We start from the raw sequence: 21,701 nt of genomic DNA on the forward strand, positions 1-21,701 counted from the left end.
GACGAAAGTAAAAGGGAAAAGGATCCAAAAGTACAAAAAATATTTATAGCAGCTCTTTTTCAGGTGGCAAAGAACTGGAAAGTAAGGGACTATCCATCAATTGGGGAATAAACTGAATGAATTATAGCAGATGAATATAATGGAATACTATTGTACTCTAAGAAATGATGAAAAGGATGGTTTCAGAGAAATCTGACGAGACTTCTGGGAGTGGATGCAGAAGAAAATAAGTAGAACCAGTAACAACATTGTAAAGCCAAATAATTTTCAAAGACTTAGGAATTCTGATCAATGCAATGATCAACCACAATTTCAGAGAACTGATAATAACACCTGCTACCTACCTCCTGACAAAGAAATGATGAATGAGGGATAAAGAATGAGAAAATAAATATTTTTAGATACAGCCAATTCAGGAATCTGTTTTGCTTAAATATGCATATTTGTTACAAAGAATTTCCTTTTTCTTTTCAATAGGTAGATGGGAAGGAAAGAATTTTTTTTTCCAGTGAACAAAAATAAAATAAAATTTTAAAAATCTAGATCTAGGGTCCTGTTATTGGAACAGAAATTTTTTAAAAATAATAATAACAATGCCATTTCACCTATTATTTTGGAGTCTAGAATAATTGTCCCAAATTGGCTCTCTCTAGATAAACTTACATTTTTTTGAGTTTACATGAATCTATCTGGTGACCCCCTTCTTCAGAAGCAAGCTTCAGTGTACAGAGAAAACCATTGTGAATCCTTGTACAATGACTTCAAATGCATATTGTTAATATCATTCAAACCAGTTATTAATATCATTCCAGCACATTTTCAATCAACCTCTCCTATATACTTTGTCAAAGCTGTCCCCTTATCCCTCTATTGCTGAAATCTTTCCAACTTACTAGGCAACAGGCAGAGTGGCCAGCTTCTTAAGGCAGTCAGCAGGGGCCAAAGTTATTTATAGAAGTCCTGGATGGAAGCCCTGGTCATGTAAACTTGAATTCCAGGGATATTAAATGGGATCCTCTCACAGGAAATAAATAAATAAATAGCCATCTGGTGGCATTCCACCCTCTGGATTCCACTGCAGGCTCTTTTTGTGTGAGCAAGTTAGGTCTCAAACTAATATCTTTGCTTTTTCTTGAGTCTTCCTCTATTTGTGCAATAGATACATCATTGAAAAGGAGAATTTTCTAAGATTAGACCTATTTTCTCAATCACTGACTTTAGCATTTCAGAGATGTTCTATCTTCTATTCTGAACTGAACTCTACTCTTGCAAGACTCAATCAATCTCCAATCCCCATTTCCCCCTCTCTCCATGTAAACACCAAAATGTGTTGAGAAAGCATATAGTGTAAAGGAACCCTACAGGGAATCTTTCTGTAAATGGGAAGAATTCTCATGTGATATGAATAATCACCTGCAAATGGACTTTTTTTTAAGTTCTGCTTTTTCTTTTTTTTTAAGGGGATAAGGTAGATAGGCAAAAGACCTCTATTCAGTCAGATATCAGCAAACTAACTGAGTCACCCAAATGGATTTGAAATCTAGGTTTTAACACTGTTGAACACTCTTGGACTAGAATGTGGTATGTGAAAATTCTTGAGTCCTTTCCATGTCAAGATATAAGTTATGATTCTGAATGCTTTTTTTTCTCAGCTCCATAGCATAAAGACCAGAACTCATTTACTCTGGACAGGTCAATATCAATTTTAGCTTTAAAACCTCTAACAAAGACATTCCATGAATCACTGAGCCCTCATTTAAGTAAGCTACATCCTCAACACTAGAAAATTCTTCCTTGACTTTCAGCCTGAATTTCTCTTGCAGATAGCTTACCTAAAGCACTCTGCAAACTTCAAAGTGCTATGCAAATGTTGCTCATCATTGTTATTGCTATTTTGATTTCTCTTCTCTTTTTTGTCCTATCCAATATGGCAGTACAAAAAAATGGTTAATCCAGTCTGCATATTGTCCTAATTGAAGTCAGTTTTGTCCTAACTGGAAGAAGTAGGAGCCAGTGTTTACCAGTGTTCTTGGCAAAAGGTCCCAGAGGTTTTGTCTTGTGTCATTGGGGATCCTCTTTTTCTTGCCCTATTCTTGCTTAACTTACATAACTTGCCCTAGTGCCCCATGGAAATGGAACAAAGTACTGTCAAAGTAATCCAACAACCCCCAGAGAATTATAGTTGCCTTTGGTCCTTTGGAGAAGATATTCCTTTCTTTGCTGGGGAAGATTGAAAAGTCAACAGAAATAGGACGAGGAATAGGTCACCTTAATTGAGTAGACTTACTAGGGTCAGTGGATCTTGGTCATTAGCAAGAAAAAAAACACATAAAAAACCTTCTTAACTTATGGACCTCTGACTGTCTGGTGAAACCTATAGATCTTTTCTCAGAACAATGTTTCTAAGTGTAGAAAATAAAATACATGAGGAATACAAAGGAATACAAATCTATTGAAATATAATTATTAAAATAAAGTTTTGAAAAAAAGGAAAGAAAGGAAAAAATTTTATATATTCCAGGTTAGGAATTCCTTCTCTAAAAAAATGATTTTTGTTACTCTGAGGATATATCACAACTTTGTCCACTCCCTTTGTGCCTTCAATGTGATTACATGGTCTATTTCCTTAAAAAAGATGATAATTTGGATACTTTGGGAATAGAAGACACCAGATTGGGAAGAGGATTTTGCTAAGAGAGTTTAATAATAAAAGATCATGGAAACTATTTGCAGGAAAAAGGAGTAAGTATATGGTGACCCACAGTAGTACTGGAAAAGTACCACATGAGATCAAATAAACCAACACAACACATGGCATAATGATTTCTCATCAGCCCTAGCAATGGGCATGGTTGGGGACTTATAGGGGTTTATAACCTATATTGTAGGCAAATTATAGTGGTCAGTATTAAACGTTCTTTGGAGACTTAAATCTACAATTAGAAAAAACAAAACTATTGAAGATAATCTATTTCCTAGTTTTCTGGGTAGAGCCTTAAGTGAAAAGAAGTGTGATAATTAAATATCCCAAAAGTAACCTGATCACCCCCTGGGACAGAGATTATTTTTCTTTTACAAAATTAGTACTTAATTCATTATTGCACCCAATATAATTAGAAAAGGGAACAGAAAGTGAAGGAAAATATGTGAAAGCTGTTGTTTTTAAAATTCCCTTTGTTTTGATACTTTGGAACATTTTTCTTTCAAGAGTTACCCATGAAGCTCTATAGAAATGGATGCTGGCAGTGATTGCCAGGTTAGTACTTCCAAATAAAAAGTCAGGCACTAGATTCTCAGTAGACAATCTGATTAAATCATTTTTCTTTTTCCACTAGATTTATTTAGGAATTTCAACAGGGATTTTGAGTTCCCTAAACTGAGAAGCAGAAGATAGAGAAAAGATGGGGGAGAGGGATGCACATTGGCAGAAAGGGTTAAGTCATTCCTTGGAGAGAACAAGCATTATGAGCCCTTTTAAAGGTATTTGTGGGCCCAAGGTTTCTGCTGTTTACCCCAAAATTTTTTTTCTAAATGGTTACTAAAGTCTTCAAAACTCAGGTTGGTTATCCAAGTATAACATCTCTGATGGGCAATGAATAGAGCTACATTTGTCTAACCTCAAGGTGGAAATTACAAGAGCAGACAGGCCTATCCAAGTTTATAGAATAAGAATATGCGCCTTTAAGACAATAGAAAAACATATTCCCAAACTCTGATTTTCATCATCAACATGAACTCAGAAGAAGGCTCTTTTGGCCATTTTCCCAGTGTTTCCCTACTGCTCCTGTCTAATCCCATCTGAACAACTGTACAACCTTAGGTATCTAAAGCCAATGGGCTATAAGAGACATGTCCAGCCAGAGAATGAAAAGTCCAGTTGAGTTCTGAACTATATTACAAAAAGCACTCAAATGCAACATGGTTTTAAGAGTCCTCTGAAAGCCCTCAACCAAAGTTATCCTCCTCACTGGGGAGTTGCTGGCCACTTTCCAAGATCAATTCCCTAAATCAGGGATTCTTAACCTTTTCTGTTTCATGAAACCCCTTTGGCAATGTGGCAATGTTTGGCAATGATGCCTTCTCAGAATATTTTTATACATAAAATAAAGTACATAGGGTTATAAATAAATATATCATACTGAAATAAAACTATCAAAATAATTTAAAAAGGAAGTGTATAGAGTACCTAATTTGTTATTTAGTCACTTCAGTCCTATATGATTCTTCATGACCCCATTTGGAGGGTTTTTTGTTTTGTTTTGTTTTGTTTTTAATAAAGATAAAAATAAATAAAGATACTGGAGTCGTCATTTTCTTCTCCAGCTCATTTTACAGATAAGGAAACTGAGGCAAACAAGAGTAAGTTACTTGCCCAGAGTCATACAAATAGTCAAGTAGTCCTGACTCCAAGTCCTACACTCTTATTTACTGTGTCACCTAGCTGCCTTTAGGGCAGTTAATAATAGCTCTAGTAATAGTTTAAATCTAATTAATAATCTAATAATTTATAGATCTAAAATAAGATCTGCTAATTATTGAATTTCTAAATAGATCAAATAATAACCTAATAACAAGTATTAGATCTCATCTTGAGATCTATAAAGAATTTTAAGTTTTTCCAAATACATTATCTTGTTAGTGCTTGGTTAATAACCCTGAGCTATATAATTATCTTCATTTTGCAAGTGAGGAAATTTGGTTTCAGAGAAGTTAAGCAATTAGCCCATGGTCACACAGTTAGACAAGTGGCAGAGGGTGGATTCCAGGTCAGGTTTCCCTTTTCTTAAGTACAACGTACCTGCTCATGTAACTAGCATTAAAGTATGCATCTTTCTCAAAGAAAAATAAATGCATTATTAACCCACGGCACTCCAAATCTTGAGCACCAGGTCACCATGGTACTTAGCCATCTCATCATGATCTTTACAATGCAGTCTTACGTAAAACTACAAAATGAATTGGGTCTCCCTGTTAGGCATTTTTAGCATAGGGTAGGGAGTGGTGGAGATGTCCACAGCACTTGGGTCACAGACATCAGGGAGAAATTAAAACTCATCAGATTGCTATTGTCCAAGCTCCTGCTCCAAAGTCCTGGGATATATATCCTCTGGGCAGAGACAAAAAGGGGAGAAACTGACAGGGTTGAAGGAGGAGCTATATTTGCTTACTTCTCTCCTTCCAGGTAATCAATACTCTCTCTAGTAATGTCTTATGGAAACAAGGTTGCCTTTCTCCTCCTTTTCTTGAAAATGGGAAGTTCATCTGGCCACTAAAATTTGAGAGCTGCCTCCAAAAATATAAAGCAAATCTGTTAGCAAATAGGCATATAGGTCTATTGCATCTTTTCCTAGGTCACAGGGAGAAAAAGTGTGTCTTCCAGTGGATAAGGGGCTAATAGGAGGAAAGGTCAAGCCATAGAAGAAGGAAGCTCAAGACACAATTTTCCTTACTTCAGTTTTGCCAAGGACTGTCATGGTGGGGAGCCCAGGGATCAGGAGTGAAATAGATATAAATTAGCAGCAGGGGAAACTAATTCTCTCACCCTAAGTCCATCTGCCCCATAACACCTCCCTTCTTTTTCTATCCCCATTTGAGCTGCTGGCAAGATTTAATTGGCTGGGAATATCTAGGGAATGGTTATTGCATTGACTGCAAAATGATCTAAGAGCCCCCATAAAAATTTCCTTATGTCTTGGGAATTTTTTTCCCTTTTTTTTTTCTCAATGGGATGGAGTAGCAGGACTTTAAGAGTCCCAAACACTGCAAAGAGTAAAACCTAGGAAAGGAGTGGGGGAGGAACAGACTTCTCTCCACAATTTTATTTTTTCCACAATAGGAAAAAAGACAGAGACTGGGACACAGAGAGACAGACAAAGACACATACAGAGAGACACACAGAGAGAAACAGATAGAAAAAAAGACAAGAGACAGAAAGACAGACACATAGAAACTGAGACACGGATAGACTGAAACAGAGAGAGACAGAGATAGACAAATAGAAAGACAGGCAGAGGGAGACTGATATACAGAGAGACAGAGACACACAGAAACAGAGATGGAGAGATAGATACAAACAGAAATAGACAGAAAGACAAAGACAGAGAGACTGAAACATACAGAAAGAGACAAGAGATTGAGAAATACACAGAAAGACAGACAGGCAGAAATAGAAAGAGAGGCAGAGAGAGAGACAGAGAGACAGAGAGAAACAGAGACTGAGACACAGAGACAGACAGAAACACACAGAGACAGAAATAGACAAAGACAAAGACAGACATACAGAGAGAGATACACAGAGACAGAGACCGACAGAGACAGACAAAAACAGAGACAAAGAGATAGATAGAAATAGAGAAAGAGACAGAGGAGAAGGAGGAAGAAAAGGAGGAGGAGAAGGAGGAGGGAGGGAGAGGGAGACTTGCATTGAGGGATAAGAAGTACCTGCTTTCACAGTTGCCCTGTCCCCACCTGTTTTCCTCACCCTACATTCTTTCCCTCCTTTTCTGACAAGGGAGATTCCCCTCTGCCAGGGAGAAGAAGGAAGGAATGATTTAGGGATGAGTTAAGACACAAAGCAGAGGGCAGCTGGAAGCTCACCAGCACCCAGGTTCCCCAGTGACTGTCCAGTGTGTCCTCCAGATCCCCAGAAAGCAGTGCCTTCCAGCCCAGTCATTTCTTGCCAGCGCCCTGCGAGGACAGGAAGCCTCTGCCCTGCCAGCTCCTGATCTGAGAAGACTTGTTTACTTTAGGGCTCAATTCTGTCTGGCCAGCCTTCTGTTGCAGTCTCCCCATGCTCTCTCTCCTAGTTTCTGTCCTCTGCCCAGGCTTGCCTGGGGCTGCTCGCCAGGGCTATTCATGCCAGGGCCATGCCCTGGGCCTTCGGTGTTTGGGGCTCTTGGAGTCCTGCTTTTCCACCCCATTCAGAAAAAGAAAAGAAAAGGAAAAACTCCAAGACATCAGGAAATTATGATGGGCATGGCTTCTGAGTGACCCCATGGCATCCTGGGGAGTTGATGCAATAAGAAGGGACTCGGAGAGGGAAGCCCCTGGACTGAGGAAGGGTGGGGAAAGGGAAGGTGACAGGGGAAAATCTTAAGCCACCTTCTCTGGTCATTGTTCTCTGAGCCCAGCGGTAGCAGGCATCGGTTCATGGCCAAAGGAAGGGGCCTCCCCTCGGGAGAGGAGGCCAAAATTGAAGGCATTCCTGCAATTAGTTCACCAGAGGAATGCCAGCCCTTGTGAGGAGGCAGGAGGCCCGATGGGTCTGCAGGGTAGATACATTAACTTTCATAACTCAAAGATGGCTCCAGGAGAAGAAGGAAGTCTCTTAGGGTGGGGATAAAGAATAAAAGCAATTAAAGGGATCAAAGATTGAACATCTGCCCCCACCTGCCCACTTTGTAGACTGTTCTAGTGCCATTAGATCACGAGATGAGAGGGGGGAAGGAGAGAGAGAGACAGAGAGAGAGAGATGCACACAGATTCAGAGACAGAAATAGACAGACAGAAAGACAAAGACAGAGAGACAAAAAGAGGGACAGACAGAGAAAGACAGGCAAAAAGACAGACCCAAGAAAGAGAGACAGAGACACAGAGAGAGATGGAGAGATATAGAAAGACCCAAGAGAGAGACAGAGGCACACAGACACAAACACAGACAGAAAGACAGAGATGGAGATGGACAAAAAGAGAGACAGAGAAAGATAGAGATGGGCAAAAAGACAGATCCAAGAGAGAGAGAGACAGAGAGAGAAAAACAGAGGCAGAGACAGACAAAAAGAGAGACAGAGATAGAAAAAGAGGCAGGCAGAAAGATAGACCCAAGAGAGAGTCGGAGACACAGAGAAAGATAGAGAGATAAAGAAAGATAGACCCAAGAAAGAGACAGAGAAAGGAGACAGAGACAAAGAAACAGAAAGACAGCCAGAGAGAAAGAGACAAACAGACAGACACAGAGTTGAGATTCCTAAATATTAATGGCATTAGCTCCGGGGCAGTAAAGCAGCTGTTAGAGTTGAAAGGTTCTCAACAGCTGACTCCCAATTTGAGATTCAGGATCCGGATTTTAGCCCAGGTTGTGTGCCCCAACTCAAAAAGACGTGTGACCTTAGATAAGTCCTTTATGTGTCTCAGCTGTCAAATGGGGAAATAATCCTGTCTCCCTACCTATCCGTTTTAAGCCTGTCTACTATTTTTAAGGAGAAGGCAATTTGGTGGGGATGGCCAGTGGGAAAGAAGTAGTAGCTCTGAAATCCAAAGACTGAGGTTTGAGTCCCAGGTCTATGCCTGGGGGTTCTGTCTGCTAGTTTAAGCCCTTCATTTTACAGAAGACCAAGGAGAGGTCATGTGCCTTGTCCGAAGTGACAAGGGGGTTGTCAGAGACAGAGTTTGGACCCAGGTCCTTAGTCCCAGAGACATTGGCTGCCTTCTTTAGCAAGTTACTTTACCTCTGAGGACCTCAGTTTCCTCATCGATAAAATGTGGGAATAAAATTAGGTCCTTCCCTGCTTCATACCTATGAAACCCATTAAAATCACTCCCATTCTGTAGAGAACCAACCCAACAAATATCTCCATTCCTACAAAGGAAAAACACCTGGAAAAATTGCATCCAAGTCTCTCATCTCACTGACTCATTTCCAAGATGCTTTTTCTTCATTTTTGATTGATCTCCAAAGGGCCTCCAGCGCCTAACAGGTTGGCTTGAAGTGGTTAATGATCTGTAAACAAACACTTAAATGCTCAAGGAAAACTTCAGATCTTGGGAGGAAGAACCCTTTCATAATATGAACAATTACTCTAATTGATCTATTTTATAAGTTCTGAATTGGAAGCTTGACCATAGTTAGCTAGGAACAGGAACTCTCATAAGCACCAAATTTATTATCAATATTCATGCATGAGTCACTTACCATGGGGGTGGGGAGTGAGTGCTGAAGATGCCGTTAGAGTTTTTCCTAGGATTCTCTGGCTTTGTAAGAGACCATCATAGTCTCCTTCATTTTTTTCTTTATTGGTGACAGGCAAGAAAAGGCAGGGTTTTTTTTTTTTCATGAACAATTCAGGTTGTCCCATTGGGCAAAATCTCAAGACTACAAGGACTGTGAGTGAAAACGGAGGTGGGGGAGGGAGGGTTGGAAACTGTCTTTAATTCCACAGAACCACATACCCACCAGAAATCCTGGAAATCTGACAGCTCTGTATATTGTAATAATGTAATTCAGAAGACTATCAGAATCCTATAAATATTTGTACAGGCGCTTATCAAAGCAACAATCAGATATCAGGTCTTTCTAAATGAGTAGATGTTCTTGAAGTTTATTGGCCTGGCTTGTGAAACTCAGCTAAGCACAGTGATCCAAGCCAGATTTACTGAGTTACAAAGACTAAAACCAAGACAGAAAGCTAGAAGTAGTTAAGAACAAAAAGAAAGTAAAATAAGTAGAGGGGGGGGGGGAAAGAACCTAATCAAATGGCAAAGGTAAGATAGTTTTATGGAGAAATTATCAGTCCTATAGAGAAAGCCTTTTCCTTAATAATCCAAAACTGTAACCACCTGTTCTTCAGAAACTGATAGGGATTTTTATGGATCCAAGTCCTTCCTTATTCTAACTCCTCCCCTAGCTCTTGTCTTCTGTTCATATTAAAAGTTATTGCTCATACTTTATTCCATGTTTTCTTCTGACAGTAAAATTTGAGAAATCTTTCTCTGAGTTATTGGTTCTAATGGATTTGGTCATATAAAACCTTTTTTTATGACTAAGGTGGAAAGAGACAAGATAGTACACAGGCCACCTCAACTTAGTACACCAGACTAACCAGTTCAGCTCCAGGATTTGCCTTGTATGACAGATTCAATTCAACAAACATTCATTAAACACTTTCTATGAGTCAAGTACTGTTCTAGTTGTCCTTCCTACAAAAGAAACAGTTCTTGCCCTCAAGAAACTTAAAGTCTCTGAATTTTGCAACTACAAAATGACAGGGTTAGACTGAATAATCTTAAAGGTCCTTCTCCAATTCTACTAAACTGGAACTCAGAATTGTTTGAGTCTTCTGGCTCACTCCCCAAGAACGGATGAAGGGTAGGGTAAAGTTTGCTTAGTCTTGCCTTCTTCTGAAATTGAAATCTAAATCAGGGTTCTTAACCTTAGGTTTATGAATTTAGCATTTTTAAAAATTTGATAGCTGTATCATAATATATTTTTTCCTTTTTAATCCCGTGTTTTATGCATTTAAGAATATTATTCTGAGAAAGGATCTTACAAGCTTTACTGAACTGCCCATGGTGGTCTATGACATAATAGAGGTCAAAAAGTCCCAATCTAAGGGAATATTGGCATTAGATTTCTAATGGAAACCCATGGCAAAATGGTGAGGATGCTGCTTTTCTAAGTCTTTGGTTTTGACTTATTAAAGATTTCATCTATTAGGAAAAAAAATTGTTTATGACCCATTGACCAACTCTCTCCCTGTAGGGAAACTGGCAACAGTGGGGTAGAACAGTGGACTTAGGGTAAAACCAGGTCTTCCAGGACACTGTTGAGGCTTATTTTCAGATCTTCTATTTTACTCTAAGGGCAAACCACAAACCTCCATCCCATTTGGCAGGTGAACTATACAGATTCCAGGACAATGTCTTTAGTGAATAAACATTTCAAATGCTACTTAGTAGATATGAGAACATAGGATCATAGAGTTGGAGGCGAGAGGAGCCTTTTGGGTTCAACCTTCTCACAATCTACTTGAAGAAATCATAGCTCAGAAAAGTTGATTTGCCTTGGATATCACAAGTGAATTATAACAAAAAGATCACAAGATTTTAGAGAAAATCAGAAAGCTATAGAGGTATTTTGTTCAATCCAGAACTCTATTCAATTAATGTGTCAACATGCATTTATTAAGCACTATGAGATGACTGTAGGCAACTGAAAAGTCCCAATCAGATACCCATGATTGTGGTTTTTCTTTCTGTAATCAGGCAGAATCCTTCTATCACCACCCCCCAAATCCTGTCCCCTTTGGGAGTATGACCAAGGCTTTCAAGACACCATTTGAGCAATAGTGATAATAATAGTGTAGCCATATTGTAATAATATATTAGTAATATTATTACATTAATAGCAATGGTAATAGTTTAATAATAATTAATAATAATAGAGAACATTTATATGGCCTTTTAAGAGTGACAAAATGATTTACAAAGATTATCTCATTTGATCCTCACAACAACCCCGAGAAATGTGTTTTTTAATTATCCTCATTTTTACAGATGAACAAACAGGCAGAGGGAGGTTAAATGATTTGTCCAATTAGTAAGTACCTGAAATAGGAGATAGACTAAAGACCATGGGAGACATAGGATCCTAAGATTGTAGATTTAAAGGTGGAAGACACTTTATAGTATACAGAATACCAAACCCTCATCTTATAAATATTAGGTTAAATGGCTTGCTCAGGGTTAAACAATTAGCAAATGACTAAGGGAGAGTCACAACATTTGGGAAACAATTGGAAGACTGCAGAGGTTAAGTTCAATGCAGAATCCAAATGGAAAAGGCAGTATCTTTAGAATATTTTAAAAAATCATTATTGTTCAATAAAACTCCTAGAAAGTTATTCTGGCGATTATTACCTTTTTAAAAAAAATGAAATCATTCACACTCATACTCAATGTAGGGACCATCCAATAAAAACAACAACAAAAACTGATATTTTTCACACTGCTTGCTGAAAGCACTTATATTTCTGGATAGCATATTCAGAGAGTCCTTAAAGATATTCAAAATAAACTACCTTTGTGCCCCTTCGTCCTGGTTGCCTTTTTGGCTTAGATTTGCCTAGCAGGGATCCCTACACATAATAGAAATCCCTGTGAGAACTCTCAACCAATCTTGTTAGCAAGAAAAAATGCCCTGTATTAATTCTAAACAGTTTTTTTCCTCTGGAAAACAATATGAGCTCCTAGCACAAATACATGGAGGAACCAGGATGTATCACCTCTTAATGGTCTTGGCTGTCCCTTATTCCTGCATCCAGCTCAGCATCCAGTCATAAAAGCTGAGAAGGGTCCACCACTCTTAAAGTTAGCATGTTCTAAGAGCTTCTCAACTTCCATCTTAGTATTCTTATCTATCTGAGACCATCTCTGTGATACTTTTCTTTTGCTCAATTAAATACTAATATGCTCTTTGAAATACATTCTCCCAGCTGACCTAAAACAAGAGAGAAAAAAATGTCCAAAGCATCAATCTAATGAAAATACTGTTCTTTGGGGGGAAGAAAGAGGAGGAGGAAGACATTTTGGAGAAGCTCTTCTCTGTTTTACTTTTTTTTTTTTTTAATTTTCTGGTCCTTAATAGTATTTTGCTTTTTTTCTAATAACATATAAATATAGTTTTCAATTGTCATTTTTGTAAGATTTCTCTCCCTTTCTCTTCCTCCCACTCAAGACAGCAAGTAATTGTGTATACACACTTTTTTTCTAACTCAGATCCTCATTCCACATAGTCTACAACTGGAAAGAACTTCAGAGATCATCTGATTCAGCCCCCTCATTTTATACATGAAGGACCTGAGGTCTAGAAAGAGTAAATGATTTGTCCAAGTTCACACTGGTAAAATAATAATAATAATAATAATAATAATAATAATAATAAACCATGGGACAGAATTTAAATCCAAGTCCTCTGACCCTAAAGTCAATGCTCTTTCCATTAAATCCCCACAGTGAGTAAACAAGACCAAATATGACTATTATTACTCATGTCCATTAGGAATAATTACTACAGCTCACCTAGAATATTTACGAGGGAAAGGGGAAACTCCTTGAAGTCATTATGTTTCCATTGGTACTTAGCAACTATGATGATAAACTCTTAAACAATCAAAAGTATATAGCTCTATTTTCAAGTAGCTTGTTTCCAGTAGGCAGAAAGCCATTAGTATTTTACACCTACTTATTCTAAGGAAAACCTTTTCACTCTAACTTGTCCTAAATATCTCCTAAAAATCTCCCAAATAGTAAATATTACTCTTTCGAGTGAGCTCTATCACAGTCTTACTAGTCCTGCTCCCCCACCATGACAACCTGAATGATGGACCAATGAACCCCAACCCAGATGATTTAGTCCCTAATTCTGGCATCATCCCTAAGTAAAGTGTGACATCAGGCAATCCACTTGACTTCTTTCGGTGTTCAGTTATACCATTTCTCTTGATAGGCAAGGTAGATGTTACTATTCCCATCTCAAAGGCAAGAAACAAAAAAACATGATGGATAATGTGAAAAAAATGCTACAAACTCCTAAGCAGTGCTGCCGGTATTGTAATTATTACTATAATATGTCAATGTTTCAAGAATCCCAGCTCACTCACTCATGTGGACACTCCCTCCACCCATGCAACAGCATTCAACCACAGCCTAGCTAGCCAGTCTTTGAGAGCTGCCATGGCTGAAAAATTCATCACCCCGAAGCCATCCAGGTGGTGAGATTCTTCCAACTTAGCCAGTCCAGCCTTTGGATGACAGACATACATACAGGTGCTTGCCAAGTCCATTACTCAAAGCCATCCCAGCACAGTGGAACCTGTTAGAACTTGTGCTCTGCTGGCGTACTGTTCAAGAACTCAGGGTCACCCTCATGCCATGATGGAAGACTTTACACGGCTGATAATTACTATTGCTGTTAACTATCCTAATGGGTATTTGGGTTGGAGAGCTCCAGTCCACTCTCCATTTCACAGAATTTGGATGTAGTTGGAGGAAGATAGAAGGAGATACAAAGCACGGATATGTGTCAACGGCTTCCAAGTTTTATCTCCAAACCTTATTCTTATAAGTTTGCCTCCGTGGTAGTAATAACAGGCCTAAAAGAACGCCCCACTCTGTTGGGACTTGCAGGTGAAATCTGTCGGAGCAGCTGTCAGCTTGGGGGAAATCACTCATCAGGTAATCAAGCGAGTGGGACTGCTTTCAGCTGGACAAACATTTTTATCCACATCAGCGAATGAAAACCTTTCTGCTCTTTTCATGGGTGCTAACCCACCCTTCTTTATCCCGTCAACCCCTCTGTGCCCCCCCACACCCCCTGAAGTCTCCATCAATACGCCAGTGAAGTAGTTGTTTTCCTGCTCCCACTGAGTGCACCTCTGCTAATTTACGTCCCTCCTACCATTGCTTCCCAGAAGCGGTGGTAGACCAGCCCCTGTTTGATCAGGAGTACATCATCTGAGGATGTGTGACTGTTTAACTCCCCACATCACACATATGCCTCTGTAATTTTAAACTAAGTGATTCATGACTGACTACTAAGGGAAAGGCCAATTACAGATGTTAGTGGAAACAGCTGTGATGGGGAGAACCACCGGAAAATAATGGTGGCCAAAACAACTTGAGTGATATTTGTATACAAGTAAACACCCGGAGCAATAACAGATTCACCTGATTTATTTGAGAGATGCAGTAGGGGACGAGTGAAGTTTGATTTGAGGGTTGGAGGGGGGAGCAGAGGGCTGGAGTTATATTTTGAAACCCAGGTAAAACCAGATGGTATAAGGAGACACTGCATTACTCAAACCCAGGGGAGTATTGTTAGCGTACCTTCAAAATCCCTTTTCATAGCCTGCCTTTTGACACTCGCCACACTAAATCACAGAGGAGGAGGGAACAACACCTGAGTCCCAAATACCTTGAAATCCTAGCCAAATGCCTCAGCATCTTTGTGGTAGACAATCTGGATGAGGGCAAGGTTTCTCCAAGTTAGCTCAGAAAACCTAGGGTCAGATAGTCTGGGCTTTGAAGTTCAAATATGTCAATGGATCACCAAGGCAAAAAACTACTTTCTGTTTCTTCCTTCTGCGATTTGGAGAACCTACTACCCTTCTGGTCTGTGGATATCCCCGCTGGGGCTGGGAGGCCATTATTTTTCCACACAGTGAAGCCAAACTAGAGGGTCAGTTTGGGAAATCTTGGGCTCAAAATGGTCATTTGGGGTGCCAATTTTCATGGCCCAGTTTCTCTAGGGTAGCCAGCTATTTTACTTGTATGCATCCAGCTCTGGAAAATCCTCATGATTAGGCCATGGAGGACATTCTGTCTCAGAGAAAAGTCCTGGCCAGGAACTCCACTGAAGTCCCTTTGGTTTATGGACATGTAAGGTGCTAATGAGGAAGGCAGCTCCATAATGAAATGGTCATGACCAACATCTTCCTAAACTGCCAAGACAGCTTTTAGTGCTGATGAGAGTATTTCCCATTTCTCCTTCCAAACCCTTGATATATTTCCATTTTTCTGTCAGCAACCCCAAATAATGTCTATAACACTGAGATTTATACATGTGTACTTATAAATGTTATTTCATTATAGCCTCTGCAAAACTACCTTTCAGGCTAAACATTCAATTAATGTAATTAAATTGCTACCTGATGGTATTATCTAATTTAACTTGGGATCCGAACTCTTGAAAAGCATGTGCCTTTTAACACCCTGACTGGTAAGGCATGTGATGAACGGAGCTATAAACATGTTGGCTCAACTGAGCTGTTTAAAAATAAATTAGCAAACTATAAAAATAAACAGTTACATACATATGTACTCAATTATGAACTAACTCTAATTTTTGTTCTGAAATACTGTCTTTGACCTTAGTCATAAACAAGCACTATTAAAAAAACATAATATCTCAACAGACAGAAGGGCAAGGATTAAATGCTCTTTCAGCACAGCTTAATGCAAAGTAAGGCACATGCACATGTACACACACACACACACACAGAGACAGAAAGACAGAGACAGAGGGAGACAGTGAGACAGAAAGACAGAGAATAAAAGAAAACAAAAAGAAAAATAAGGAAAAGGCTTTCTCTGCCCTTCCTATAAGAGTGTGCAAAGTGCTTAATTGGACAACGATCCCAGTACCAAGACTGCTTTTTGGACAGAAAAGTTAAAACATGGAATAGGATTCTGTATTTTGAGATAAGTTTAGGAGCCTCTCAAGATCCAGGGAAGGAAGGAGGGTGGGCAAGGGAAAAAATATTTCCAAATGCAGCTGTTTCAACAGTCTAGTTCTCTGCATAATATGTTTCTGTTCCACAAGCCCAGCTCACCACCTGAACAGCTAGGGGTCCTAAGTCTGCTACTGCCTTGTTAGTCCTGGGCCTCTCTAAAACATATGGCAAAAATGTGGAAATTGTCTTCCTAATCGCATGAGACAAAAAAAAAAAAAAAAAAAAAAAAAAAAAAAAAAAAAAAAAAAGGGGGGGTGTGGAGAGACAGAGAGAAGAGGAGGGGGTGAATCAAGAAGAGCAAAATCAAGCTGTTGAAACTGTATACAGGACACGTTTTCCAAACTAATCCAGTGCTCCCGTAACAAAGGACAGCATACTATGGGATAATTACTATGGATTATTATTACAGTTTCTAAAGCAAACGAACAAAAAAAAAAAAATTCACAAAAGACATATTACACACACAGATTTCTAAAGCTTTAAAATCATATGGTCTTCGGTGTTGGTTCCTATAGGGTTATGGATAATGCTCCTAACTGAGTAGGACAGATGCAAACACAAAAAAGAAATCACAATAAACCTGAAATTCTCTCGTGTCATGGTGCTTACTGCCCTTTATTTCACAAACAAAAGTGGCTGAGCAACAGCTAAGTAGTTATTCATCTCGAAGAACCAACCTAAAATGCTGATTGCCCGAGGGCTGTCTACACATAGCTCCTTCTCCCCAGCACACCCTTCCTCCCTCTACACACACACAAAAAAAGTTACATAAATAAAAAGTAGAAGGAACTCCAGCTCATATCCACACTGGTCCTCAAATGCAGAAAAGCCCTGATTGCCAAGAAAAGCTGGAGAAAGGCTTCATTACGCAGTGCGACGCTCCGGGCCACCTTCCCTACAGTAGTGCAACCCAAAGGCCCAACAGTGCAGTCAATAACTACATAGAATCTGACATTTACACAACAAGGAGAGTTTCCAGTTGCTGTGAACAAACATCCATAACACACATTTTTTAAAGGAACGCAACTGTAAGGTTATGTAGCATCTCCACAGGACCACCTTGGGTTTTGTTTTTGTTTTTTAAAGGACCTCCACTTTTTAAGAGGAGGGGGACAATGTGAAATCTGTGTGTAAAAGAGGATTTGACAATGGCAGGAGCAGGAATAACAAGGACAAAGAGGGGGAGGAGGATAATAAACCAGAGCAGCTCAGTCTGGTCGTGGCATGGGACTCAGAAAAATTGTCTGATGTGGCTGGCGAGAAGCCACCTGAGTTTCTCTGAGGGTCTCCTTTGACAGTGTGGCAGCAGCTTTGAGTGTACTGCCTGGACTTTTCTGTACACCATCCTCGGGGCCCTCCATGAATCTGGAAGGATTCCCTTTCATGTTTGTCAGGGTTAGAGAAGTGTAGAAAAGTGAGGGAAAATGGAAAGGGGCTTGATGCACATAAAAGAAAACCACTGTCCTCAGTTACTTGAAGATAGTGTATTAATCTCATACTCTTAAATGTTATTTCAGTCCTTCCCGATGATTCCACAGCAAAAAGGTTCTTACTTGTCTTTGACAAGGAAATCCAACTTTGGTACAAGGTCTATCTGTCCTTCTTCCTCACAGGAAAGTGGACCTATCACCTGTAGGCTACTTTGAAGGGAGAAGCATAATGCTTGGAATGAGAAAGACTGGAATTCTCATATCAACCTGCCCTGATCAGATGGCACAAAATTGTTGAGCTCATTTCTGAATGCCACAATTTTCACAATATTGACAAGCTTCAACAGCTTCAAAAGAAGATGGATCAGGAATGGTGAGGATGCCTGAAACCATGCAAAATAAAGGTTGGCTGATGGAATTGGAGATGTTTACATTGTACAAAAAAAGCCTAGAGGAGAACTTTGTCTACATGTACATAGGACTGTTATGCTTGATCCCAGAAGGTTATAAGTAGGACCAAGAGCTACCCATTACAAAGAGACAGATTTCTCTTTAATGTAAGAGGGAAAACCTGAAAGAGCAGGTCAAAACATAAAATAAGCAGCCTCTGACACTAGTGAATTCTCCATCATTGCATGATCTTCAACTGAAAGTTGGATAAGAACCAAAAGGACCATGATCAAAAAAAATGAGCGTTCATGATTCCTGAGAATTCGTGATGAAACATGCTATCCATTACAGAGAAGTTATGGGATATATATGTGTGTATATTTGTAAGCAGCCACTGAGGGAATTTGTTTTGCTTTGACCATGTATATTTGTTACAAGAAATCTTTCCCTCCCCACCACTTGGCCATGGGAGAGGAGAGGAAAATAAACTACATGTCTATTAAATATTTTTTAATTGAGATGGGGAGATGCTACACATGTAAAAAATTAAGAACTTTTAGATAAGGGCACTGTGCTATTAGTTTAACTTTGTTACAAGAGATCTCTTACAGGATGGGAATAATCTGCAATGTAATATAAAAATAAAACATCAATAAAGCAAAGCATAAAATGGAATATATACATATATAAATATATACACATACACAGTTATGTTAACATGTATTTTATTAAAATAATATGACATTGTATGTATATATTATACATATGTATATATGAGGTGCCTTTCAACTCTGAGATTCCACAATCTTATGTTACGATGCTCTTTGGAGAACTGTGGTCTAAATCATCTCATACATATACACATATATATATATATATATATATATACATACACACACACACACACACACACACATATATATATATATATATATGTATATATATATATATATATATATATATATATATATATATATATATATATATATCTTTATAAAGTACAATTTAAGTCTTGGCAATTCTTTTCCTATTGATTCCCACTATTCATAGAGACATAGGAACTTAACATTAGAAAGGTTCTTAAAGATAGTGAACTCTCATTCTAGAATTAAACTAAGAGAGATTCAGTAACTTCCCAGCAGCAGGATCAGGCTTAGCCCCTGGGCCTCTAAATTTTCTGTGAGTTGTCAGATTCATTACACTGCCTTACTATAGGACACTCTAATTCTACTTGTATGGCTTGGGCCAAATGTTGACAGGTTATTTTTCCTTCAGGTAATACTTGAAAAATAGAAACCTGAGAAAGGAGTTTAAACACAGAAGCTAGGTTGTTTTGAAAAGGAAAGAGTAAGCTGGGAAGAAATCTTTTCTTGAAAAAAATGCAAGCTTGCTGAGGGAAATGACTGCTTTTTTTTTCCTTTGTATTCCCAGAACACAGTAGTTTTACTGACCAAACCTTCCATTTACTAATGGTCAGAATTTTGTCTATCACTGACGATACAATAAATGAAGTCATTTTGTTAAAGATGTTTAAGAAGAACTGGGTAGACAATCTTTGGTAGTTGTTATGAGTGTGAAATATGTAATTGGATCCAGTGGGTATTAGTCTAATCCAACTCAGTGAATGGAGAGGAGTCAATAGGGCCACTAGTACTGAAAAGCAACTGGGGAAATTGTTTGTCTTCTCAAGAAGGGAAGAAAGGAAGAATGGAAAGAGAGAATTTATAATACAACTTTTAAAAAAAAGTTTAAAATTATTGTTTACATGTAATCAAGAAAAAGAATAAAATAAAAATCAAATGTAAAAGAAAAGCAAGGTGAAACGGCAAGGACAGGAGAGGATTATAATGGGGTCTTCTGAAAGGCATCATGACTATGAGTCATATGTCAGGAACAGACCAGCAAGCTATTGAAAGGGAAGCAGTAATACTGACTTCAGAAAACTGTATTGACCAGTTATAGCTAAGTTAAATAGATCTTCAAACCTGTGCTCTATAACTTGACCCTTTTGTATTCAATTATAAATATATACTTAATTTCATTTTACATTCTTTCTCTTAATCATTATATAAACCCTTTTTGAAAAAGTCAACCTCTGTCTTAGGTAAATTAAGGAGAAGAAAACTGAGACATAGCTAAGACCAGGTACAGACTGGTCCCAACAAGAGACCCCAAGATATCTCCAGTTAAGACCCACATATAGACTTCAGCAGAGGTAAAGTTAGCTCTAGAGTAGAAGTACAATGTTACTGACATCCTTTATTTACATAGTCTTTAAAGGCCACAATTCTAAGTCTCCTTCCTTCTGTGAACCATCACTGCTTCATTGAGGTCACCAACATTCTACTTTCATTACTAGCATTTCAGAGGAGCTCATCTTCCCTCAGTGCTCCTCCTTCAGCTTTGGAGACTAAACACATGCTAAGTTGCCCAGATCAGCAAAGATATTAATCAACTCCCACCCCTCTAATACTGTGAAAGGTGAGAGAGTACAGCTCCTTCAGAAGACTGTTTCCATTCAAATTTTCTTCCCATGATCTATGACCAGAAATTATTCAAATGGGATTTCAGAGAATCCATGAACTTGGGGGGGGGGGGATGACATCTTTATATTCACCAACCTCTAACTTAAATTGAGCATTTCCTTCAATTATAAATGTAGGCAGTCAAAGACTTCACCAGACTGCCAAAGGGATCTATGACACAAAAAAAGTTAAGAACCCCTGCTGTAGATTTTTGTCCTCGTTCCTTTTTAGGGGAGCAGATCCTTCCTACCTGAAAGCAATGAACCCAGGCTACCTTCCCACCCCTAGGCACATTTTGACATGGTGAATAACCACTCCACAGCGGGTGCTAACAATGAGAAGTTTGAATTACAAGAACTTACCAATTTGAAAACTAATGTCATTCTATGTGAATCCAGTCTATTTTGTTACCAATAAAACACTTAAAGATGCTATTCATGCAGACATAAAGTGCTAATGGCTACTTGTTAACATGTTTCATAATGCTAATATTTTCCTCTGATTCCGACAGTTCTTTTTTTTCCCCCTTCTTTTTTTTTTTTTTCCCTTCTTGGCTATTTTAAGTTAACAGAGCTCTAATCTGATTTGAAACTGAAGGCTTAAAAAGCTACAATCTACATAACTGCACTATTAATGACAACCATTTCTTTACATGTTGCACCATTTCACGAAAACAATCATCACTCAGTCAACCTGTTTTCCAAGTCATAGAAAAGCTGTAATAACTTGAAAATACAGTAGACACAGAAGTAGTATACAATGTTAGATATTGCTGGGGTGAAAGAGAGTCTTGAATCTTTTCCCCTAAAACCTATATAGACTATGTTTTTATTAAGGGTGAAAGGAGGGGATAACAGTAAGACAAGTGAGAAAAAAATCACTTTGCTAAAAAAGAAAAAAGAGCATCTTGTGCTTATCCTTGATGCACTAACAGGCAAGTAGGCATGCCCTATAAGTTTCTGCTTTACTAGAGAAGACTTAATGAAGGGGGGTTGGGGAGGCTGGCGAAAAGTTGAGACTGTCTGGGCCAAAAGCCATGCACCTGTTTTCAGGAAGTTTAAGTATTCTGTGACTCCCCAAATGAGTCAAATGTAGAAACAACTGCTAGACCTTTGGGATTCTGAGTTCGAGGAAAGGTCTTAAAAGTCCCCAGATCATAGATTTAGAGCTAAAAGGGATTTCAAAGACCATATAATCCACCCCACTTTTTTTCCCCCACAGATAAGAAAACAGACTATGACTCATTAAAGGTGGAGTGGCAGAGTACTGGATTTTCAGATTCACATACTAACTAGTTATATGTCCTCATCTGTTAAATGCGGCTAATAACAGCATCTACTTCATTGGGT

General features: G+C 38.6%; 1 protein-coding gene across 11 annotated transcripts in view; it reads right to left on the minus strand.

Moving 5' to 3' along the window:
- BCL11A (BCL11 transcription factor A) overlaps window positions 1–21,701 on the minus strand; it is a 123,030-nt gene that overhangs the window by 54,120 nt on the left and 47,209 nt on the right. The window contains exon 1 of one of the 11 annotated variants that reach the window (XM_074286991.1): window positions 6,598–16,244. The exons of the other annotated variants lie outside the window; for them this stretch is intronic. Coding sequence (XP_074143092.1) covers window positions 6,598–6,673 — 76 coding nt within the window. The 5' untranslated portion in view covers window positions 6,674–16,244. Of the gene's footprint in view, window positions 1–6,597; window positions 16,245–21,701 lie in introns of those variants that run through there. 11 annotated transcript variants of the gene reach the window in all.

Source organism: Sminthopsis crassicaudata, chromosome 2, assembly GCF_048593235.1.
Source record: "Sminthopsis crassicaudata isolate SCR6 chromosome 2, ASM4859323v1, whole genome shotgun sequence".
Lineage (NCBI taxonomy): Eukaryota > Metazoa > Chordata > Mammalia > Dasyuromorphia > Dasyuridae > Sminthopsis > Sminthopsis crassicaudata.